General features: G+C 47.2%; 3 protein-coding genes and 1 long non-coding RNA gene across 5 annotated transcripts in view; 2 read left to right on the top strand and 2 right to left on the bottom strand.

Annotated features, from left to right (window-relative positions):
• Window positions 1–321: 321 nt before the first annotated feature.
• dtl (denticleless E3 ubiquitin protein ligase homolog (Drosophila)) lies at window positions 322–7,577 on the bottom strand. Its single transcript, XM_023839376.2, has 15 exons — window positions 7,304–7,577; window positions 6,754–6,879; window positions 6,490–6,582; window positions 6,262–6,323; window positions 6,045–6,165; window positions 5,571–5,636; window positions 5,311–5,426; window positions 5,149–5,222; window positions 4,777–4,880; window positions 4,556–4,660; window positions 3,316–3,428; window positions 2,882–2,971; window positions 2,411–2,546; window positions 1,491–2,137; window positions 322–1,305 (listed from the first exon to the last, which is right to left on the bottom strand). The coding sequence occupies exons 1-15, from the start codon at window positions 7,356–7,358 to the stop codon at window positions 1,243–1,245; spliced, it is 1,971 nt and encodes a 656-aa protein (XP_023695144.2). The 5' UTR covers window positions 7,359–7,577; the 3' UTR covers window positions 322–1,242.
• On the top strand, window positions 7,556–16,526 carry ints7 (integrator complex subunit 7). The gene is made up of 20 exons (XM_023839375.2): window positions 7,556–7,825; window positions 8,131–8,260; window positions 8,385–8,531; window positions 8,663–8,800; window positions 9,033–9,079; window positions 9,164–9,363; window positions 9,516–9,638; window positions 9,756–9,873; window positions 10,407–10,541; window positions 10,843–10,940; window positions 11,037–11,279; window positions 12,031–12,168; window positions 12,254–12,460; window positions 12,820–13,014; window positions 13,257–13,360; window positions 13,509–13,577; window positions 13,902–14,034; window positions 14,230–14,328; window positions 14,449–14,634; window positions 15,633–16,526. Exons 1-20 carry the CDS (start codon window positions 7,732–7,734, stop codon window positions 15,921–15,923), a joined length of 2,895 nt encoding a protein of 964 aa, XP_023695143.1. The 5' UTR covers window positions 7,556–7,731; the 3' UTR covers window positions 15,924–16,526.
• LOC140581166 (uncharacterized) lies at window positions 10,268–10,923 on the bottom strand. The gene is made up of 2 exons (XR_011984230.1): window positions 10,791–10,923; window positions 10,268–10,680 (listed from the first exon to the last, which is right to left on the bottom strand). It is a non-coding gene; the product is annotated as an uncharacterized lncRNA (long non-coding RNA).
• A 1,092-nt stretch (window positions 16,527–17,618) lies between the features above and the next one.
• The window catches only part of lpgat1 (lysophosphatidylglycerol acyltransferase 1), a 36,976-nt gene continuing 31,060 nt past the window's right edge, over window positions 17,619–23,534 (top strand). Inside the window, exons 1-3 of one of the 2 annotated variants that reach the window (XM_023839377.2) lie at window positions 17,619–17,982; window positions 18,830–18,969; window positions 19,514–19,786. In XM_023839377.2, the coding sequence (XP_023695145.1) occupies window positions 19,549–19,786 (238 nt within the window). In that variant the 5' untranslated portion in view covers window positions 17,619–17,982; window positions 18,830–18,969; window positions 19,514–19,548. Of the gene's footprint in view, window positions 17,983–18,025; window positions 18,270–18,829; window positions 18,970–19,513; window positions 19,787–23,534 lie in introns of those variants that run through there. The other variant, XM_023839378.2, reaches the window with a different exon arrangement.

Here is a 23,534-nt window from a genome sequence, read left to right as displayed (position 1 = left end):
ATATGTCAATTGTGTCCTGTTTGTATGAAGCCAACGAAAAAAGCATAGTATATGAATGTGTCCAGAGAAGATGACACACGATGATACAAGCACACAGCCATACTGTCAGCCTATCAATAGTGCATTGTGAGGGATTTAACTAGAAATAGCCAGTTACTTCATAAAAATACCAGAGATCTTTTCCCTCTGATAGTTGCACTGGCTACCGCAGAGTTGTGATTCAAGAGTAAGTTAACAGTAACTTCCAGTCATCGAGAAATCACCCAAAAAGGTACATTGACTGGTGAAGAAATGGGCAGATTAAAGAGCAAATGCAAGTAATTTGATCATAGTTCCACTGCTATTTAATCATCAGATAATTCAAACAGCATCTGTAGTGCAAATTTACATAAAAATGTAACAAATCCGAGAATATGTACATATACACAAAAAGCAAGCAAAACATTTGCACAAGAACATTTCAGACATTAACTGGTCACAGCTACGATGATACTTTCAAACGGTAATTTAAGAGTGTACATGAAGAGTCACAGCAACCTAAAAAAACACTGGAATGTTCCATTACAAGTTTCCCAGGAGATTGAGCCTTTAGTCACGCTTAGAGCTCCCATACCAAAAAAATAAAAATAAAAAATAAGAACTTCTGTCAAACTTCGAAAATAAATCCTTAAAACAGATGAGCATGTATAAGCTCCAAGCACAGGGAGTAAAAATCACTTTCATATAAACAATCAGTAAAATGTTTCCAATATCACCTCTCAAAATGAAATGCTATTTTTTCCCCACATACTTTTGTCAGATGTTGTTGGTGCATATATATTCTATTCAGCAGTGATACATTTTCCTTTTTGGTAGTAGAAAGTAGTAGAGGCTGTTAAGGTGATCACTTTTTCAGCACGCAAAAATGTCCACGTTCAAAATTAACACAGCCTGCTATTTAAAAGCACTTCCAAAATAAAAACAGGCTAAAAGACACATGGTTTAAGGAATGTCTCACAAGCCCAAATGGGAATAAGTGACCAGCACCCACCATGCACCACTTCAGCACCCACTGCTTGCATGCTAGGTCAAAAATCAGCAGGACAACAAGTTCTCGAGGGCAGAGAGGCAAGAAGCACTGCCCCTCTGCAGGGATGTTGCCTGGGGGAGGAGGGGCCACGGAGCTCGAACAGGTGGACTGGACCACTCTGCCTGAAGGGGCCTCCCAGGTCGTGGATCTGCCCAGCAGACCACCCCAGGAGCTCACTCTGGGTTTCTTCTCTGGAAGTACGAGGAGATCTTCTTCATGGAACCCGGAAGGCGTGCCTGAAATAGGCAAAAATACAGAAAATATAAAACCAGGCATGGTCTTGGTGGGCGGCAATTTGAGGACTCCCCCCCCTATTTCCTCAGTGGTTTAGCCAAAGCTGAGGACGAGCCTTTAGCTCATGAGCACAGCCCCTCCCCCCATACTCCTCACAGCCCCCGTTCGCTGATAGAGCGCCCCCTACCGGAGACGTCGGGGGCCGGGAATGCGGCTTCCTGCTGCCATTCAGGATCCTAGCCGGGGACACACTCTCGGGATTGCTCCTCAGCTTCTGACCCAAGGCGGACAGCCAGTCCACACTTGGCGGGATGCTGTTCTCCTTGTCGGCTCGCACAGAGGTATAGGGCGTCCGCTCCTCACCGCGGGCTGTTCCCTGATTCTCAGGAGGTGAGAAACAGCACAGCTCCGCTGGTCCACGGCTCCGCTTGGCCACAGGGTGTGGCTCAGCGGTAAGGTCGCAGGCCCCGATGCGGTCTACCTTCTCATCCCCGTTGGTCTCCAGGCGGCGCTTGACCTGGCCTTTGGCTTCGGGGGAGGGGGCCAGACCTACGCCCTGCGAACTAGAGCCAAGGACCTTCCTGGGGGCGCCGGGCGAACCCGAGACACGGGAGAACCAGTCCTGGATGGAGGGGGATGAAGCCGGCGTCGGTCTAGGGCTGCTGGCTGAGCGTCCTTTGTTGCCGGGAGTTAAGGGAGTGGTGGGTGTGTTGGATGGCAAGGGCAGGTCAGCGCTGCTGGGGGCACAAGCTGCCAGCCGCGGGGACGTCAGCCCCCTGGGGCCCTCTGTTGTGGGTCTCTTGCCCGGGGTGTGCTCAGAAGCACTGACAGGACCTGCACAAGATTAAAGGGAGTGTGGGCCTCCACGAAGAACCAACAACACAGCAGCTCTGGATGAGGAACATCAGCAGACACATGAATGTCCTGTCTTGGTGCTTCTGGATCTCAGAAGCAGCCACATGTAACCCATGAAGCTCAGAGAGGCTCAACCGTAAATTGACCATCGAGTTCGAAGTTTACAGCGAAGCTTAGATCATAGTAGCCTGAAAGAACATAAAACCTCCATGCGCAGCCATGATGGAAGATAAATGAGAGAAGTACACCAACCACAGAGCTTCTCTTCGCACGGCAGTTTCTGATAGGCTCTCCCCACCAGGTTGGCCCCCCCACAGGACCTCGCTCCATCTTCTCCACGGTTTAAGCGCCACACCCGTATGGTGTTGTCGTCTGAACAGGAAGCAATCTGCCAACACAGATCTGAGTTCACATGTGCCTGTGTTCCGTCACATCTACACATACAGTATGTTCCCTGCTTCAAAACTTCCGAGGTTCAGGATACTGCACATAAATGTCACGAGTCAGAGAAAGTCCCGTTTGAGTCTGGCACACTACTCTGAAAGCTAACATCATGGATCTCCAGGACTTTGCTCCAAAGGTAACTCACTGAACATGAGCACAAAGGCCGAAGTCGCATGATGGCAAAGAGCACCACCAACCCAGCAGAAACGGCCTCGTCCACAGGAATCTTAACAATTCACATCCACATAGATTAGAGTGAGTGGGAGGAAGAAGAATCACCTTGGTGAAATCTGTGGGACACCACATCACTGAGGTCACTTCCTGGCAATGGCCTTGCAACGTCATGGGGGAACTTCCTGGATCAGAAATCTGGCACGGAAAAAAACCCGGCAATTTTATCATCAGTGTTCACTCTAGGGGGGCGTGTCAAACTCCAGTCCTGGGGGGCCGGAGCCCTGTGTATCTTAGTTCTTTTCCTGTTCCACTACAAATAATTCAGCTCAAGAGCTGTGTGGGAATTAGCACAAGGAGCGGAATAAGGTGTGTTAAATGAGGGGAAGCCCAAAAATGTGCAGGGCTAAGGCCCCCCTGAACTGGAGTTTGACACCCCATGCTCTAGGGAATTGAAAAGATGTTCAGATGTGGGGAAAATTGTCCTTTTTGGAAACCAGGGTCACCCCAGGAGAGCTCAGTGTGACGAAGAAGCCTCTCACCTTCCAGATGTAAGCCTGATGGTCACTCGAACCGCTGGCCAGGAACTGGTCATCTGGACTTAAAGTGGACTTGACGTAGAAGGAGGAGTTTAGATGACCACTGAAGACCGCAACTGAGGAAAAGGGGGGAGACACAGCATTTACACCGATTCCACTAAACATACAAACGACATGAACAAAAACAAGGCACCACATCTGGAAAAAACATAATGTGCATTTGGCCACATATGTTGTTTGAGACTTCTCTTTACCTCAAAATGAAAAGTGCCAAAATGTGAGTCATTTTATATTGTGGGCAAAGAAAACTACCCAAATAAACAAAGGCGAGAAACTTTTAACTGCCGGATCTAATCCTGAAACCCATGCAGCACACAGGAAGGAGGCCCAGCCCAGCCTCCAGAGGAGCCCCGTCACACACGACACCCGCCACAGGATCAGGAAAAGCCTGCCGGGCCACATTCCGACCAGATGCCGGGGAAGGCCAGGACTGACAGCTGCAGCGCGGAGGTACAGGGGCGGAGAGCAGAGAGAGAGTGTGACGGCAAGGGCGGGGGCGCGGTGACACTCGGCCCTGGGAAGAACTCGCATGGACACCCTCCACCCGCAGGGTTCCACAGAGGTGGCATCTTAAGATGAGTAACTCTTATGAGGGAGATCACCAGGCATGTGGGAACCAAGCCCAAACAAAGGCGTCTCACATTCCTATCCTAAAACATGAGATGTTCCTACAGTATCCTACTGCCCCCTACTGGAAAGTTTTCTCCATGTTATCCCATTTCAACATGGCAAACTGGCATGCTGGCAGGTCACTTAAGGTGCATCCACTGTATCGGGCAGCATGGTGCTGCCACCCCCGGGAGCTGAATCATTCATGCCATACAAGGGCAACAGGAGCTGACACTGTAGACAATATCAGGAGCCCAACAATCAATAAAGATGGTCATGTGACTTAAGCCAAGACAGACCATTGGCAGGATAACTTTTGGGCAGCTTCCTGGAGCACCACTCACCCTGGAGATTAACATGGGTCTCCCAGGTTACAGTAACTAGCACAGTGCTAATTTTCCATGTCAATGACCCTACAGCACCATCTAGTGTGTAGAGACAGGCCTCTTCTATATGACATAGAACGATGAACTGCAGTGATAGACAAATGGATGGAACAAAGAGCCTGAAGTAAAAATGAACTGAACAAAACAGTTCAGAACAACAATTCAGATTGTTTGTTTTTTTTTTTTACCTGGAGTTGTTTTGAGTCCCGCAATATTGAACATGTAAATGTTGTCATCGGTGCAGTTTGAAAACAGATTCGCAGAGCTGGAATCCAGAGTGAGTCCAGAATAACCTGCAATGCAGAAAACAGAACCAGGCTTAGAAATGAAACCTGGGTGGACACTGTGCAGGAGTTTCCTGTCAGGACCCAGAACAGCGCGCCTGGGAGCGGAGGTGTCCGAGACACACCTAGCTTGCGCACACTGGACCCAGGGTAGGGGTACACTTGCAGGGGCACAGGGTCCTGGTGATATGCCGTGTAGATCTTCCGAAGGTCCCACATCTTGATGGTTCTGAGAAGGATGGACAAACAGAAACGCTAACCTGATGCCTCCCTAGATTCTTTGAATGTTCTTATGTATCATTGATAGTTTTATTAGGTTCTTGTTTTGTTAGATGTTCTTGTGTAGCTTCCATAGCAGCTGCACTTATTCCTTGACAGCATGAATGTTTGCAAATGTGCAAGATGAAAAAGCACCCATTAAATATATAAATGTAAAAGTGTGTCGTTATGGTGTCACGCCGGCGGAATCTTCCGGCCTTAGGGAGGTGGTGACATACCCATCTACGGCACCCGCTGAGATGAGGGTGTGCTCATCACGGAAGAGCACGACAGTGACACTCTGCTGAGAATCCTGCAGGGGGCAGTAGAGTGCAGTCGTTAGAGTCCAGCCTTTGGGTGCGAGAGCATCTGGCTGGTAGGAGGGAGGTTCCCCCACTCACCACGCTGGGGAGCATGCCTTTGGGGGTGAGCTTCTTCCTCTTCATCTTGGAGGGGGTTTGTCGCTCCGTCTTGTTGTGGGCACTGCTGATCCGATTCACCTGCTTGTAGCAGCCATCTGAGGGACAGAGAAAAGAGAGCATCTCAGAACAGTCTCCAATCCAATAGAAGGGTACAAAAGGAATTTATATTCTATAAAAGCCCCAGAGACAGCTCTGACGACTTGTTACAAACGGGAAGGATGTCAAAGGAGGAGACGCACCTTTCTTACTGCATCTCGTGTCCCAAACCATGATGTTCCCATCTCGTCCACCAGTACAGAAAACGGCTAAGAGGGGGAGAGATTTCAATCACAGAGCCTGAGAAACATGCAGCTGTTTTCCAGCATGCAGGGTGTGGCAAGTCATTTTGCCATCTGTACAGGAAGACATCCACACACACAGGAAGGGCTGCTGCATTATTGTGGGCAACCGGAGAAAACACACACTAACCGACAAACTCTGGGCCGTACCTATCGGACCCAGATTCTTAGTTATAATGAGTATCAAAGGGTTTTGCAAGCTTTCGACCCGGAAGGAAATGGAAGAGTAGGAAGGGGCACAGCCACATCCACACTCCCTGACTCACATCCTGATGTAACGGTTACCTTGGGATAAACATTTCAAAAGGAGACATATCTAAATGCAAACTGGATTTTGCAAGTTCACTTGCTGTTTCCACAGAAAGTCCATATTACCTTTCTCCTGCTTTGCGAAGGCTACGGATTTCAGGCTGCACTGGTGCCCCTTGAATGTCCCCAGCAGCTCAGTGGTTTTCACATCCCACAGCTTGGCTGTCTGATCGCCTGAGGCGGTAACCTGTGGCCAGGAAAAGTCAGATGCAACGCTTACAACGAGCACTTTAATCATTTCCCCCATTAGGAGAAGATAAAGACCAACAGACTGACAACTCACCACTCTGGGCTCTCCCGGCACCCAGGCAATGTCAAAGACAGCATTGTCATGGGCCAACCATTCTACAGGAAACAAAATGTCAAATTTGGCTGAAAACCCGTGCAAGTGATTGCAAGGCCAATTACCAACAAATACTCAAGAGAATTCAAGGCAACTGCTGACACAATTAACAAAACGTCACATAACTATCAGATGTTAAAGTGACTGCTTCCTTAAAGTAGATGGTACCTTTCAGAATTGGCTCTCTTCGGCTCTCAGTGTTGTACAGTCTCACGATGCCTTCTTCATTGGCCACGGCCATAACGTCCCGCAGATCTCGGGCTAGAGGAAACATCAGTTAGGATGTGCACATATTACTTGTATCGTATGATGCAGAATTAAGCTGAGGTACTCAACTCAGCTCATTACATCATATAATAAGATAGTTCCAACACGATGCCCCAATGACAAGTAAAATCGGTGATCAGTAGTACTCCAGAGATCATGGCTCACCGGTGGAAAATGTGCAGCCAAACGGCGGAACCGTGGTGCCATGTCTCCCATAAGAGATGTGCTCATCACTGCGCACACACTCAAAACTCTCGAGCACAGAGAAAAGCGGATACTGCAACCAAAGATCTGCAGAAGAGAGGACGAAAAGGTTAGATTCAGTCGCCCCCGCAATTCCTCTAGGGGGAGTTTCAAGCTTCTCCACCCGCCGTGTTGAACAAAAAGTTGTAGAAAAGTTGGAACGTGGCTTACGAGACCGATGGGACTCGGTGCATGCCACAAAAACGCATACTACAGTCACCCATCAAATCAGTAACGAAATTTCGATCATGCCAAGAAGTAGGTTTTAGGCTGTCCAATGGCCCAGTATCAGTACAGCACGAGGGCATCTTGGCAACCTAAAACATTATTTACAACAAGGAATCGTAATCAACTACAGCATTTCGGAGCACATCGTTAATACATTATACCGCTTATTAGTACTTTGCATGCCAAACTGCAGCTAACTAGGCTGCCTGCTGCTTCTGTTGTACTAAATTGTACAGATGCTTACCATGGCGCCTCCTGCTACTGATGACTCCTTTATTAACAATCGAGCGAAAAAGCATTCTAAAAAGCTTTGGGAAACCACCTGATTGATTGCTACACCCTAAAACACGGCGATCTTAGTTCGCAGAGAACAGAACGCTTTCTTTCCCGTCCGGAACTGCTTTAGTTTTCCCGCGAACGAGAGAATAGGGAAAAATCCGAACTCCCCGCTAAAGTTACGTCTGGCTTATTGATTGGTCGAATGAGACACTATGCGATACGCTAGCGTCCTGCGTCACTTCCTGTTGTTCGTCATTCGGCGGCTGCAGTGGATAATGCCGATTTACCCCTGTATTAATTTGATCAATATCTAGATTTATGTTGTTTTAATTTAAAAGCTCGACTTTTGCGAACCATATTATTTAACCTTATTATCATTCTTGGAAATAAGCAATGTCGCTTTCTACGGCGCGCTCGTTTCTTTCAGAGGCTGGTTATGGAGAGCAGGAACTTGATGCTAATTCTGCTCTCATGGAACTGGACAAAGGTGTGCGGGTAGTTTGATTAGTTGATGAGAAAGATTACTGATAACTTGACTTGACCATTTGAAATCTATGTTCCAGGGTTTTTGCTGTTTGTTATACTGATAAATTGTTGACCAACTAGTGTGAACGACGTGTTTTGACCGTCATTACTACTGCTTCATTTTTGCTACTGCTATCTTGGTTTCTTTTAAAATGTTAAGAATGTTAATGTTAACATATGCTGTGTTCTGAATAGTTAGCCGGTTTAGGTATCTGCCCTATGTCTTGTGTGGTGTAAGTAAACGTGTCTATGCGTCTTTGGTTGCAGGGTTGCGGTCCGGCAAGCTGGGGGAACAGTGTGAGGCTGTGGTTCTCTTTCCGAAGCTCTTCCAGAAGTACCCTTTCCCCATTCTCATTAATTCTGCCTTTCTTAAACTGGCGGACATTTTCAGGCTGGGGTAAGTAATGGGTATTCTGAATATCTGTTTCCTTGAAGGAGTTCATCACAACTTTTTGGAAACATTGTATTTATTCTAAAGTTTTTATGATAGTAATTTTCTGCAACAATTCACTTGCTTTAAGGAATAATTTCCTACGACTCTGCGTGCTGAAGGTCACACAGCAAAGTGAGAAGCACTTGGAGAAGATTTTAAATGTGGATGAATTTGTGAAGAGGATTTTCTCAGTCATTCACAGTAATGACCCAGTTGCCAGAGCCATTACTCTGAGGTACCACAGGTTTCTTCCCTCAGCTGAAAATCCAGAGGGACAGTGAATGTTCCTTTTTCTGCAGTTCAGCTCTTAAGTGTGGGAACTCATTGCTATAATGATAGATGATGGTTATTCCCCCTCTCAAACAGAATGCTGGGCAGTATGGCCTCCATAATCCCTGAAAGAAAGAACGCCCATCACAGTATTCGCCAGAGCCTGGACTCGCATGACAATGTTGAAGTGGAAGCTGCCATATTTGCTGCAGCAAGTTTCTCTGCACAGTCTAAGTAAGGAACAATGTTCAGCTCTAATGTTCAGTCCCAGTAAGGTGAGGTGTTAAGCACTATTATTCAGTCTCAGCAAGGAGAGGTGTTCAGCACTAATGTTCCTCCCTGTAAAGAGGGGTGTTCAGGGATGATGTTCAGATCTTTGCCTTCAGAGAGTGGTACATTCAGCATGTCTTGTGAGTGGTGTTAGGCTGTAATATTCACTCTTCCTTTTGTCTCCTTTCCCATTCAGAGATTTTGCCGCTGGAATCTGCAATAAAATTGGCGAGATGATCCAAGGTAAGGGGCCCTGTCATAGAAGTGGCATAGGGCTTGTCCGTGCAGCACTCCTTAGGGTCCCCTTCAGCTGGCTATCCTCTGCAGGCTTGGACACTCCGGTGGAACTGAAGCTGAAGCTGATCCCCATATTGCAGCACATGCACCACAACGCTGGGCTGGCCTCCAGCAGCCGGCAGCTCCTGCAGCAGCTCGTCACCTCCTACCCCTCCACGCAGATGGTCATCGTTACCCTGCACACCTTCACCCAGCTGGCCACCTCATCGCTCATTGACATCCCCAAGCAGGTCAGGTTACGGTGGTCCGGTGGTCTACGCTGCTGCACCATTTGGGGCGATTTAGTCAGTTTGTTACTGCTTAATAATCCTGCTTTCCTGGTTGGCCCAAAAGAAGGTATGGCTTCCTGTCTTATCCATCTTCTACTGTCCCACCAATTTAGATTCAGCTGCTACTCCAATACCTGAAGGAGGACCCCAGGAAGGCAGTCAAGAGGCTCTCCATCCATGACCTGAAGTTACTGGCTAGAAAGGCTCCCCACCTCTGGACGAAAGAGAACACTCAGGTGAGGGCTGTTTACCCTCCTGTCCAGGTGGGGGCGCTGTGCCGTAATGTGGTGAACGTGCGTTTAAATGCTGATCATGCCATGTCTCCATCCACGATCCTGTTATCTGTGCTTCAGGCCATGTGCGAATGTGCGCTCAGCATCCCATACAACAGCCTGAAGCTGGGCATGCTGTCTGTGCTCTCCACCCTCTCCGGCACCATCGCAATAAAGCAGTACTTCAATCCTGGTGCAGGTAGGCTTTGCGGTTTGGCCCCAGACCGGCCGGATCCTGGCTGCATCAGAGGCCAGCATTGGCTCATCACAGAAGCTGCTTGAAGCACAGGGTGGAGTAGCACAGTGGTTACGGGATACAGACACGTAACCTGAAGGTTCAAGGAAGGGCTTAAGTGGTGCCCCCCTAGTGGACCTTACCTGAATTTCTCCAAGGAAAATCTGATTGTGTTTCAAAAGTAATGTCACAATAAACAGGTTCCTGATGACATGGTCATGGATTAATGTGGCTCTGCCGTTGCTTTCATGCTCTGTATGTACTGTTATGTAATCAGGGGTACATGTTAGTAAATGGTATTTGAAAACTTAGTGGGTGTGTAACATAGTTTTTTATTTTTCAGAAAAATGAGTCTCTCTTGCCAGTGGAGTAATGACTATATTAAGATCTGGCTGGTTTTCAGTAAATCCTTTTATTACCGGTAAAGTCCCTGGGAGCTGAAAGAGGGAACAGAGCATGCTGTGTAACACACCCACCCCCCACTGTCATTCTGCCAGGCAGTGCTCCGGCCCCATCCAGAACCACTGATTTGGTCAGGCTGGCTCAGGAATGCTGTTACCACAGCAACCTGGCTGTGGCTGCCCACGGGGTGACTGTGCTTTCCAACATCGCCATTTCCTGTCTGGAGAAGGGTGGGTGTCTCGCGGGGGTCTCTCCTTAGCGGAATGCGCCGTATCCTTCCCCTCCACCGTGCTTATGCCATTTATGTTGGGTTACACTGTGCTGTCGCTTCAGCTAGGATTTCAGTTCTGTGCTCCGACTGTGCCAGGCCTCAGGTTGCAATGAATAAGTAAGGATAACAAAGTCTGAATTTTAAACATTATGTCGGACACCTCATTTAGGCGGCGGGTGTAAATTATGGATGCGGGGCCTTCGCTTACAGCAGTGCTCCCTGTATTCGACGTCATCTCGGCCGGTGTCCCCTCTCCCCAGACCTGCTGCAGCTGGAGCAGGACACGGTGCTGGGTGTAGAGGCCTTGCTGGTGCTGTGCAGCCAGGATGACGGCTCAAGGGCACAGGCCATCCTGAAGGTATGGGTTGCCTGAGGGTCTTGGGGATACAGATTGCCCCGATTGCCGGTGGAGCGTATGCATCTGGGTCTCTGACGGCTCCGGTCTTCCCCGCAGACAGCCCTGGCCTCACTAGTGAAGCTGCTAAAATCGCGGCCTCACCTCAGCCCCTCAGCCGTGGAGCTGCTACTCTGCCAGTTGCGCTCGGCCCGGGACGGTGCCCGCGTGCTGCTCTGCCATGCCCTGGCCGCTATCGCCATGCAGCAGCCTGTCCTGGGGGAGGCCATGCTGGGGGACCTCGTGGACCTGTACCGGGTTGCTGGCTCCTCCTCTGGCTCCGGCAAGCAGCAGGAGCTCCTGGTGAGTAGAGGTGTGAACGCTGCTGTGAGAGCAGCACCAGTCACTGCGTGGCTGGTCACCGGCTGCTGGTCTCTGTTGGCTCACTAATGGGTGTAAATCACTTAACACTACAGCTCTGACACAAAGCCAGTGATATACAGGTATTATACTTTAAAGGACAGCATGTATTGAATTCTGAGATGGACAGAACTCTTGTTTCCTGTTATGGAGAAGCTTGCAGGGTGTCAGGTGACTGCTACAGTGTTCTTATAGTAAGGTTTTATTTTTATTTACTTTTTTAAACCCGCTGCAATTGATACTCTTCAGTTTTGTGAATAGAAAAACATAATTGCAGCCCTAATTATGGATGCTGGGCTCTGAAAATGACCGATAACGACTAGAGATGCACCGACGTGTCGGCAGCGGTTCAGACCCATTTGACGGATCGGATTGTTGCCATTGGGGGAAAAATTTTGGGGCATTTTGAGCAGTCGCCACTTGCAGAAAATATTCAAATTGAATTGCAAAATGCCACAAAAAATCTCTTAAAACAAGGTGGCACAGTACGTTATGTATATTTCTAATGGCCTAATTAAAGATTTTGTTGGCATACATTTTTTCTATTTTATTTACTAGTTTAAAACTATTAATAATCTATAAATTAATAATATTAAAGTAAAAGGAGCTCTTATATCGGAATCTATCGGCAGTTGTGTATCTGAATAAATGTGGATCGGCCCATCCCTAATGACAACCTCCCTGTTACGCTCAGGTCTCCCTGGCGACCGTGGTGTTCGTGGCCAGCCAGGCATCGCTGTCGGCTGAGGTGAAGATGGTGATCAAACAGCAGCTGGAGAAGGTGGCCAATGGCTGGACGGTGTATCGCGTGGCTCGTCAGGCCTCCCGCACGGTCAGTGTGCCTGCGGAGCTCCCACGGCTCAGCCGAGGCCCCCGCCTTGCCTCGCTCACCACCTGTCGGCCCGTCGTGTCTGCAGGGCTGCCACGAGTTCTCCGGGGAGCTGTACCAGAGCCTGCGCACGCGCGTGGCCTCCGAGCACTTCTACTTCTGGCTGAACGCCCTCAAGGAGTTCGCCCGGGCTGAACAGTGCCTAAGTGGCCTGGAGGATGGAGACTACAGCGGAGCCATGAGTGCCATTGCTGAGGCCCTGCGGGCTTACCAGAAGGGCATCGCCTCCCTCACGGTGAGCGTGACTCCCCCCTACCCCCCTCCGGTCACCCTCAGGGTGATGGTGCCTCGGGGTGAGTATGGGAATAGCTCAGGACTCTTGACTAATGAGAAGGGCACTGGTTCAGATCCTGTGGATGGGTCACTGATGTCACCGGTGGACTCTTGAGCAAGGCCCTTAACCCCAATCGATGGTTCACCCAGCGGTCTGATGCTCACTTGAACGTCACTCTAGACAAAAGTCTGTGCTAAATAAATGTAGTGGCTTGGTATTGCCTGCCTCATGGTGAGGGGGGGTCCTGGCAGATAGGAGGCCTGCTCTCTGTCTCTGATTGTGAGGACTAACCAAAACTGTGTCACCCACCTCATACACAGGCAGCCAGCACCCCCTTGAGCCCACTCACCTTCCAGTGCGAGTTTGTGAAGCTGCGCATTGACACGCTGCAGGCCCTCTCACAGCTCATCTGTACCTGCAACAGCCTGAAGACCAGTCCGCCACCCGCCATCGCCACCACCATCGCACTCACCTCGGGCAACGAGCTGCAGCGCTGTGGCCGCGTTTCGACACAGGTGCGTTTGGGGGAGGGGTGTTAACTCTAGAATCCGAATTTGTTCATGGATGCTTTTTTTTTTTTTGTCCAGTTTGCCTGCTCTTAATCATACAGTTTGCAGTGTGCCAGCATGCAGTTGACGCAGAGTGTGGTGTGCAGTGTATGTGGTTTGTGTAGCGTGCTGGCGTGCAATTTGCACAGTATGCAATTTGTGCAATGTGCTAACATACTGGCCAGTAAATGCAGTGCTCTCTCTGACAGATGAAGCTATCCATGGATGAATTCAGGAGCCTTGCAGGCTGCTACGCTGACCTGTACCAGTCCTCGTTTGACGCAGATCCCGCCACTCTGAGAAACGTGGAGCTGTATCCTTAATCTGGCAGGGATGGAAGCACATATGAATGGTAACTCTGTGTCATCATCATCATTCTGGAGGAGCTGAGTAATCTAATATTGCCTGCATGGCCGTCCCAGCGCATGGCTCTGGATTTGCCTTGACCTCCCGGGGGCCAGACAGCAACAGGGCTGCCTGCTAATCTCTCACGTTATAGAGGCTCTCATTCTCGATCCACATACTGCCAGGTAAGATGATCAAACCTGGTTATCTCCAGGATGGTCAGCTGATTTTGTGCTTTCTCCTGTATTTCTGAGCTTCTGTAATAGGTAGTGATATCAGGTAATGGTATTCTAATCCGAGGAGGGAGGTGCAGATAGTATTACAGCCTGTCACCAAGGTGAACGGAAGTGAGCAATGACGACTTTCTTCCACTCTCACTACAAAAGAGAGGGAAAGAAGCTTTCGAAGGTGAAAGCCGGAGTAGCTGACTGATTGAGCGCCTTGGTGTGCCAGCGTAGGGCCCATGTTGGCACATTAGGCTACTGCCTATCACTCTCTCTCCTGCTCAGCTTCCAGGAGTACAGTGTCTTGGGCTCGGTCCAGGCTGAGAGTCAGTATGAGCAGAGGATGATGTCCGTCTTCAGCCGTGTCCTGGAGGAAGTGGAGACGCTCAGCAGGAAGCACCCTCCTGTGTCCTACTTGGTAAGTGTGTGTGCGTGCAGAAAGGCGGCTCAAACTCACAAGTAGCTATGATGCTCAGTTCTCGCAATAGAGGGATCTGTAACTTCTGTTTCTGTCCATTGTCTCAAATAGTGTGTGTGTGTATATATGTATATGTATGTATGTGTGTATGTATGTATGTATGTATATAATATATAAAATATCTTTTATTTTTAGCATACAGGCTGTCTCTGTAACGCCGTGATTGCATTGCTCAAGGTCCCACTGTCCTTCCAGAGGTATTTTTTCCAGAAACTTCAGTCCACTAGTATCAAGGCAAGTATGACAACATGGGGTAGACTGTAGGAAGGCTCTTCCCTAAGGGATGTGACTGAGTCATGCAGATGTACGGCATGCCTTCAAAAAAATTTAATGCTTCATTGTTTTAATTGGTAGCTTGCCCTTTCGCCCTCCCCTCGGAGCCCAAATGAACCAATCGCTGTTCAGAATAACCAGCAGCTGGCACTTAAGGTGGAGGGCGTGGTCCAGCATGGATCTGCGCCTGGCCTGTTCCGGAAGATCCAGTCCGTTTGTCTCAATGTCAGCTCCACCCTGCAGAGCAAGTCGGGACAGGAGTACAAGGTAACGGATCGCAGATTCTGCTGTGCACAAAGCAGCCATTTATATACATCAGGCTGATCAATGATGTAATCCCTCCCCTTCCTAGTTTCTTGGAATGAAATTTAGACTTGTTCTTTGTGTGCGTTCATTTTTATTTAATATCTGAGATGGACTTCTCCGGGTTGGGTCAGACAGACCCGGAAGCAGCTGCACACTAGGGGGATTAGAACTAGCAACTTTCCGATCACAGGCAGTGTCTTAACCTGCTGAGCTATACAACTCATTTAATTTGGGTTAAAGGGCCGTTTTTATTCAGAAAAATGACACAGAATTAACTTTTAACTTGGAGGCTTTGTATTTTATCCCTCTGTATAATATCTGGGAAGTCACAAAATCCAAGGCATTCTGGGTAATTCATGGGGATCATTTCTCCTCCTTGGGAGTGGCTGTGCTTCATAATAGCTTGTGTGGCTGTTACCCAGTAACGCGACTTTTCCAGATTCACTGCTCTGCAGCTGTGTTATTTTAAACTTCGGGGTGACAGCAAGGCTATGAGGATACTGAACTGTAACTTACCGTTTTTTCAAATACTCTGTCATGACTCTTGTACTCTGTTGATAAACTCTCCTTGCATATGCACTTTCACTACATGCTACTTCAGGACATGGGGGACTTAAAGAGAAAAAAGAATAGCTCATGAAATTTCAAAGGAAGACACGCATCTCAACGCCAGCTGCATCCTTACTGCGCGTTCCTGTCATTTCTCTACTTCGAGGTTATTTAAGTGCAGGACTCTGGCTGATTCGCCAGAGGGAGGAATTGGGTCACGCTGAGGCCTTATGTAATGTAGATTATGCAGCTCGTTGGAGATATTAGATACAGGGGCATTTAAAGCTGGCCCGTCACTGAGTAATACGAGGAGCTGTGTTTGTACACGTGACATAGGAATGCAGGATGCAGGCTTTTAATGACTCTTCCCTCGGTGCCATTTTGCTAAATCTATATGTGATCCCTTATAGATTCCTTCTGAAAACAAGACCAATGAGATTGAACAGAGGGTGGAGCCTCACAACGATTATTTCAGCACGCAGTTTCTCCTCAACTTCTCCATACTGGGCAGCCACACAGTGACCGTGGAGGCATCTGTTGTGGACTGCAGTGGGATTGAGTGGAAGACCGGACCAAGGACAACCATGGTCATAAAATCCCTGGAGGACCCCTATTCCCAACAGCTGCGCCACCAGCAGCAATCACAGCAGGCTGTGCCCCAAGCAGGCCCACAGAGGAGTGTGTATGCCCGTTTCCAGTGAGCTTCTTGTGGTGTCGCCTGACATGCAGGAAAAGCTGACTGAGGAGGGGCCGTGTGTGGTCTTGGAAATGAAGACGCATAACATGACTGTTATATATTTTTAATTCCAAATATTCCTAAAGTTAAACTGGAATTTAACCAGCATACGCAAGAAGTACATAGTTTAAAAAGTTAATATTGGTCCTTTTAATTTGGCGTAGTATCAAGGTCATTGGTTTAGTACTGTAACATAGCTAATGTTTTATCTTTAATAGGACTTTATTTCACATTTTATATCATTTTTGCAATCACATTACTCAAGCTATAAGTTCAATACTATTTTTCATTGTTTCTTTTGGTTAGTAGCTTTTTTCCAGTGGCAATATAGTGCATCATGGAAAGAGGGAGGGAAAGCAGTGCAGTTACAAAGAAACTGATTCACTGTTGTGTGATTGTGGAAATGAGATTGGTGTACGGTGAGCAGTGCAGTAACCTATTCCTAAAATCTAGGATTTGGGAACCCAGTGCATCACTCGTTCTACAAAATAATGAAAGTCCATTCTTGAACATGATTGATCCCTCCCCTTGTTAATCTTCATACAGAAATAAATGAAATTTAACTAGATATTTAAAGTGACATGATTGTAATGGTACCTGTTTACTGTATTTACTAACAAAAAGAGGTTCACAGGAAAGCATACTTAAAATTAACCAGTAAATCACAACAGCCATACTGCTATGCACCAGCATAAAAAGAGACTGCTGAAAATAGAAGCAGCACATGTCATGTGACTTACCTTCTAACAGTTGTCAGACTTATAAAAAAAAAGTGTGGGTTATTTTAGGGGGAAATGTAATCTTTCTTTAATGATCTGGATGTCATTTTCAGTGATATCACTTTATTTTGTCTATTGATTCAGTATGTAGGTCATCATTCTTCCTTACAGCGCACTTCAGCTCTGCCATATCCAGTGGTCATATATGTATTGGTATTATCTGCATTTAGCAGGGTGTATAATTTATGTGTGTACTGAATGGGATAAGATCAAGATCTCCTTGCAATCCTGATCAGGATGAGTAGTTGGAAAATGGATGGAGAATTTTAGTTGCCTCATTGGCATATAAACGTCATTAAATGTTTATGTATGACAACCTAAGTAAAATACCCAACAAACCAATATGGCAATTTTGAAAAGCTTTTTTTCTTAAATTGTGTGCAATTTCAAATGCATGATGTATGCCCCTCACAATATGTAATTACTGGAAGTGGTGTGAGGCTGGGTTAAAATCCATCACCGTGTGCTCCACAAATGGATGAGTTTGTGTCAGGTGACAAGCTATCCCTAAGTGGTGCTACCCCTGAGACAGTGTTTCATAGTCCAGTCTGCTCCCATACATTTACTCCATTAAGGAAGAGCCTTAATGTTATGGTGAGCGGCCATCACGTGTGTTCATTCACAGCCATTCCTGCTCAGTTCATCCAGTTTGGACACATCCACTAGCTATTAGCAACCAACATGCTTAACGGTATCGATCTGGATTTTGGTAGCATCAGAAATTAAAGTTCAAGGAGCCGAACTAGCTATAATGGTGGTTCTGTCCTGAACCTTTATGTTTTGGTTCCTGCTCAAAGCGAGGACGGTACACGAGGTCCGAGCTGTCCTTACAAACGAGGAGCACCGGGCCACGTCAGTCCGATAGAAGGCAGTAGAGAGCCGTGGATTATAAACAGAAAAACTGAACCGTGAAATTCGTTAACAGAACATTATGGTGTATATAACACAGTGCTCTGCGTGAATACCTACGCACTTTCCGCCATACGACGACCGGCTGACGGTCCCCACAGCTCACAGAGGCACCTGGAGCCGCCTCGCTGTACCGTTAAACCGGGGGCTTCATCCTGATGTTTTGCGTTTGGACTTCTTCGCCCGGAGGTGTACTTAGCATTCCGTGGGCGCAAAACGTCTAATTAATGTTGCCCTTTCTCCGGACCACTGTCCTAAACGGCAACCTCCGTTTAAAATCTTTCCGCGATCTGCCCCGGACTGAAGACCGAACCAACGCGCCGGGCGCCACCGCGGGTACGACCGCCGACCAGTCGGGATGACGAGCCATAGCAAAGAGAAAGGAGTCGGGCAGCCGATAGGATCTAAATGGGCGCCGTGGAGAAGCGGTTACGTTTTTTTAACGGCGCCGTTCTAACCATAAAAAGAACAAGAAACGGCCGGCGCCACGCGACACCCAGCGAGACGGCAGCGAGCTTGTGTCTCTTAGCCTAGCCTAGCTCGGCTGCATCAGCCGGCGTTCTGGCGGCATGGGGAGAGGAGGAGCACCGAGGCGACTTCTCAGCTTTAGGGAGCGGCTAACGGTGCCCATCTCACAGGCTGCGCCGCCGTTCGGGGGAGGGGGAACATAGATCTGGCGGTCTCTCAAAGAGCGGTGGGACGTACTTCTGTGATGAGGGGTGGGGGAGACAGAGATGATGACACGGAGAGCCTAATCCGTCAATCTAGTGGTAACTGGGTGCTTGGTCGACCGGCCGGTGAGAAGCAGCGCTTTGGGAGGCGTCGTGTCGTATGCGGTCTGCTTGCTTGCAGTTTGCAACCGTAAATAAATGTTGACGAGCTCGGTAGTACGGCGGGTCAGCTGACGGCGGGGAAAATACAGCGAGTCCCGGACGCCCATTCCGCGTGTTCGCTAGTCCTCAAGCTAGGTGGCGAGGCGGATAAAACGATCCATCCGGGAAGTGAAGAGCGGGCGCTATCCGCGTCCAGTCAGCCGACCCGGGGAGGGGGCAGAGTTAACGGCGCTGCGAGGTTTTCGCTACGTCCGACGCGTCGTCCTACGGCCGGTCACCCCTCGACACGCCATTTCCTGGTTACCGCTAACTGGCAACCCCGCTGTCTTTCGGGGGCTGTTTTATTTCAGCGCCGAGCCGAGAGTCCGTAGAGACGTGCGCGTCCCGCCCGCCTCCCCATGACCTCCGCTTCTCGGACAGCAGGAGACCGCATCTGAGCCCGGCGTCGGCCTCGTCGCGCCCCTCGACGCCCGCAGCGCCACTGATTCGGGTAAGTAGCTAGGTCGGCCCGCTGCATGAGCCGGACACGGATGGGAGTACTTAGCCAGGGGTAGAGCCCTCGCCGGGGATGTCGGCTGCGGATACATCCAGGTGTCGTGTGTCTGACTAGCAGGCTAGCGGGCTAACACGTTCATTCTCCGTCATATTTCAGCTGTACTTGAGGGGGATGCTAAAGCTAAGCCGCTAGCGATGCCGGTGATCGGCTGATCCCTGGGTTTTATGTGAAATAATTTGCCCCAGTCACCCTTTAATCGCCGACACTGCGCGCTTGTAGTCCTGGGTGTGGAAACCAGTAAGCTAACGTAGCTCCTGGCTAAAAGGAGCCGCTTGGTCACGAAGGGCATCTTCCACCCGGACGCTCAGCTAGCCGGCTAGCTACGCCTTTTACTTTGTGTTAAATTGAAAACCGACTGTTTGCCCGCGTCCTCTGCCACTGCCTCGGTGCTTGGATTTATGGTGATATGTACAGCGCTCCACGGCTCAGGATGATTAAAATAAGACCGGTTATTCTGTCACTCCCGTTCCCGGTATAGGCACAGCAGAGGCAGAGAGGCATCGGGCAGAGAGGATGGCGCTGCCCCTCGAAGACGCCCGGAAGCTGGGCTGGATGATGCTGAAGTCGGTGACACGCTTCGTGTTCATGTTCATCAATAACTGCGTCGCCATCCCGTCATACTGCATATACCTGCTCCTGCTCCAGCCCCTGAGGCTGATGGACAGCCGCACCTTCTGGTACATCGAAGGAGTGATGTTCAAGTGGCTGCTGGCCATGGTGGCATCCTGGGGCTGGATCGCGGGCTACACAGGTAGGACAGTTTCTGCGCCGTGGAGGTGTATGTGTTTCGGCCCTTGCTATGCTGTGATGAGATGAAATTGGTTGAAAATCGATGCCGCATCCTGGGCTGTAAACTTTTCCCCTATTGCTGAGGTGTATTTGCGCTTTAAGGTAAAGATTAAACAGTATCATTTGGTTTAGACCGACCTCTGTGCTCATCAACCAGCTTTGATTAGTTGGGCAATCGTGTTTTTATAACCTAGCGAGCACAAAGTTCTATTTACATGCAGTTTTTTTAGGACCACCGGTGTACTCCTGTTGAATCCGTTTCATCTTCACATGAGAGTTGATTGTGCTTGTATGTTAAGAATATCTGGTCGTCTGTGCCCTGCAAACCTCACCGAGGAACAAGGAGCATTTTATGTTGTAAAAGACTGATGCCATAGTTTGCACAGGCACTTAATTCTGGCCCAATTTCACAGTGTTGGTCAATGCTGTGCTTTACGTTAACTTGCCAGTTAGCAGTTTAATGTCAGTTATTCTCATAAAATGTTCTGGTAATATTTTACCAGAACACAAAAGAAGGTAAAGCATGATTCATTTAGGAGGATCGTAAGATGCATGTCCTGGTTTCCAGTGTACAGTGCTGAAGAAATGCCGTGATGCTGAATTCTGCAGATTCTTCAACACTTACATCTGGTCATTGTGCAAATCTCTCAAAAGGAGGATCTTGAGTTTCCTTCCCTCTTTTTGAATGTTACTCTCACGAGGTGTAAGATCATATTACGGAAAGTCATAAGGCCAGACAACCTGAGCGTAGTGTTAGTGAATGGAATATTTACGCTTTTGCACTTTTACGCCCATGTAGCTTTGCAGAAATGTCTCACATGCATACATGCACTTAGTAATAGATAGGGCTCTAAATGTACTTTTTAGTTTCAGCAGTTTCTACCTATGAAGCGTTACACATCGATTTTGGTTTGTTCATGGAGTGTGTGTTGTCCCAGATTTCAATCAATTATAATTTTAAAATGTAGAAGGGTTCTCATCAGGCAAGTAGGCTGAAACAGTCATAAAGCACTTAAGCAATAGTTCATGGCTCAGCACTCCTCTGCTGAGGATGTCTCACTGGTCTTCTGACAAGCTTGTAAATGTTTAGGTGGCAATATGAAGGCACAGTTGTCTCCTTAGGTGTGGTTTTAACTTTATCAACTTACTTGCTTGCGGCTGCCTGATTGCTTTAAGTACTTTGTTTTGGGTGGTGTTCAGCTATGATGGCTATCTAATTTATATGGTTAATTTTCTACTGGATGGATTTTTATGTTTAGTGCTAAGGGTTAACTGGTGGTTGGGGTAGCCTCAAATTCCTCTTGCTGTAGTTGCTGGGTAATCTGAGCAGCTCATAAGGAGACAGTAGAACTGTGTTCCGGTTTTCCCCCTTTTTCCTTTGGGATAAGATGACCTTTTACAATACTCTCAGTTCACTCTTCAAGAAGAGCATTAAAGTTTAGTGTCTTTAACAGTTTACAACAGTTTCTGTGAATCAGCTGACATCTGTGAGGAAGATGGACTTTAAATGCTATCTTTACTTTATGATACCTCACGTGGGAATAAATCATTGTTTCTTTGTTGTCAGAAAGAATCTCATAAGATGGAGCAGTAATCATCTTGAGGAGAAAGCAGCTTCTGATGAATGTTTGTGGCATAAAAACAAGTATAATGGGGAGGTGTGTGGCTTGGTGGGTTAGGGCATTATTGGCAGAGTGATTTCAGCGTTGGCCCTTTAAGGTGCTCAGTTCCAGTTGGTTCCAAGCTTGGCTGCCAATGCTTTCTGAATTTTGTGTTGTTAAATAAATGCTTCTGGTAATTAATAAGTGTATTTGCGTAAGTGAAGGTATATATCCTCTTTTTTTTTTTTACACGCCGAAAGGGAAAGTTTTGGTTCCCCCTGTCAAGGTGGTTAAGGTTTGGGCTTCAGCTTGCAGCAGCAAAACACCACCATTTCCTTGCCACCGTCTGTTTTGGCGTTGACTGATGGTGCTTCCTTGGGCCCCATTGTGTGGAATGCTTCTGCCACTGTTTTGAATATACTTTCATTCCTTGTTTCAGAACCAGCTTTTCTGTGATTCCGTACTTTGGTTTATTTGCATGTCCCATCATTCTGAAGAATGATTAACCTTTAAGGGAATTGGATGTAGACTGCCTCTTTCAGAATTTCACCCAGTGATCAATAAAATTAATCTTAATCTTAATCTTCTTGGAGTACAAGGGTTGTACTCTACCTTTGTCACTTAGTAAGAAAATTAGTGGTAATTTTGATAAACTGCTGGCTACTTGTCTATGAATGCACTGACATACAAGTGAGTAACATTTAATTAAATCCGCCCATAAAAATTCTCTTGACCTCATCCTTTTAGCAATATATTAGGGATGGGAATCACTAGTGACCTTCCGATACAATATTATCACGAACTTTGAACCGTGTAAAAAAATAAATAAATAAATAAAATAATAAAAAAATAATGGTCATACCCCTAACATTTTATTAAATAGCCGCCTAGGTGAATTTAACGTGAGTAAGTGTAGCATTCTCGAAAAAAATCTCCTCCTCAAAAAACCACAGGCAGCATTTAAACAATGCAAAACAACTTAAAATACACCAGTATAAAATTTACCTTCTAATTTTAAGTTAGCAAAAAGCTACTTTTGCTGCTGTTGTGGCATAAACTACACCAAGCTTTCATGCTTCTCTGCTGCCTTGTCTATCGCAGGGCGATGTCTAGCAATTTGTGCCTGCATGTTTGTCTTCATACCACAATACTCAACTTTTCGCAGGACAGTTTGCATACAGCATGGCTCATGTCTAACTCCTCTTTAGTTTCAATTTTGAAAGCAAAAGTTCCTCCATACATTGGATTTAAACTGTGGAGGAGTAGCATAAACCTCTGCTATGCATTCCTGTTATCGCTAAACAAAGTTGGAAAATAATTTGCTCCTGCTGCCTGTCAATGTGGGAATAGTTTAGAGCGCACACCTGTAGGATAATAGAGGAACTGCAATGTTTCTCCACTTCAAATCCAAACAAATATATAAATTAGAAATTAATAGACAATTGATTTCGGAGTTAATGTATAGATACATGAATTGCTGGCCAAAAGAATTGCAATACATAACTGAATAGACACCCCGCCCATCTCTACAAGATATGTATGAAAGCAGAAAACTGCAATTGTGAAGCACAAAGATGTTGCAGTAGTGACCTGTACAACACAACAGACAGTAGCTGTCCATGTTAGTGCTTTGCAGTTTAATAAATGCATTGTTTTCTGGAAATTAAGTGCTATAAAACTGGAAGCTTTCATTTCTGTTTACATGACTGCATTTTGTTGCATGTATATAGAAATATTTGCTGCATCGTTTAATCACATGCTTAATTTGTGAATGTTTGATAAATTTGAAATATGTCTCTCAGATGGATGATTTGTATTATGATGGTATTTTAATAGCCTTGCTTTGGACTGGTTTAAAGAGGCAGTCTATGTTCTTTATCTTTAAATGTTAATCATTTTTCTGATTGATGAAACATGTAAATAAACCAAAGTACAGAATTTTTGTCTTTTTGGACTGTATAGTGCACAACATTCTGGGCTCCAGACTAACTTTTTCTACTGGTGGCACTGGTGCTTCTTATTCAAGATTTAAGGAGCACCAACATAATATTTAGGCGCTCCACTTAAGCTGTCATTCAATGCAACCCATTCATATTTTTCCCATCTTAA

The sequence above is a fragment of the Paramormyrops kingsleyae genome, chromosome 19, assembly GCF_048594095.1.
Source record: "Paramormyrops kingsleyae isolate MSU_618 chromosome 19, PKINGS_0.4, whole genome shotgun sequence".
NCBI lineage: Eukaryota > Metazoa > Chordata > Actinopteri > Osteoglossiformes > Mormyridae > Paramormyrops > Paramormyrops kingsleyae.
The sequence above is the reverse complement of the archived record's forward strand: the minus strand, read 5'-3'. Positions and strand labels throughout refer to the sequence as shown.

Coding starts and splice junctions, on each gene's coding strand:
- dtl (XM_023839376.2), bottom strand. CDS start 7,358: ATGCTTTTTCGCTCGATTGTTAATAAAGGAGTCATCAGTAGCAGGAGG. Junction 6,880..7,303: donor CAGTAGCAGGAGGCGCCATG/GTAAGCATCTGT, acceptor TCTCTTCTGCAG/ATCTTTGGTTGCAGTATCCG. Junction 2,547..2,881: donor GTCCCACAGATTTCACCAAG/GTGATTCTTCTT, acceptor CTGTGTTGGCAG/ATTGCTTCCTGTTCAGACGA.
- ints7 (XM_023839375.2), top strand. CDS start 7,732: ATGTCGCTTTCTACGGCGCGCTCGTTTCTTTCAGAGGCTGGTTATGGA. Junction 8,261..8,384: donor GCGGACATTTTCAGGCTGGG/GTAAGTAATGGG, acceptor ACTTGCTTTAAG/GAATAATTTCCTACGACTCT. Junction 14,329..14,448: donor TTCAGTCCACTAGTATCAAG/GCAAGTATGACA, acceptor TTTAATTGGTAG/CTTGCCCTTTCGCCCTCCCC.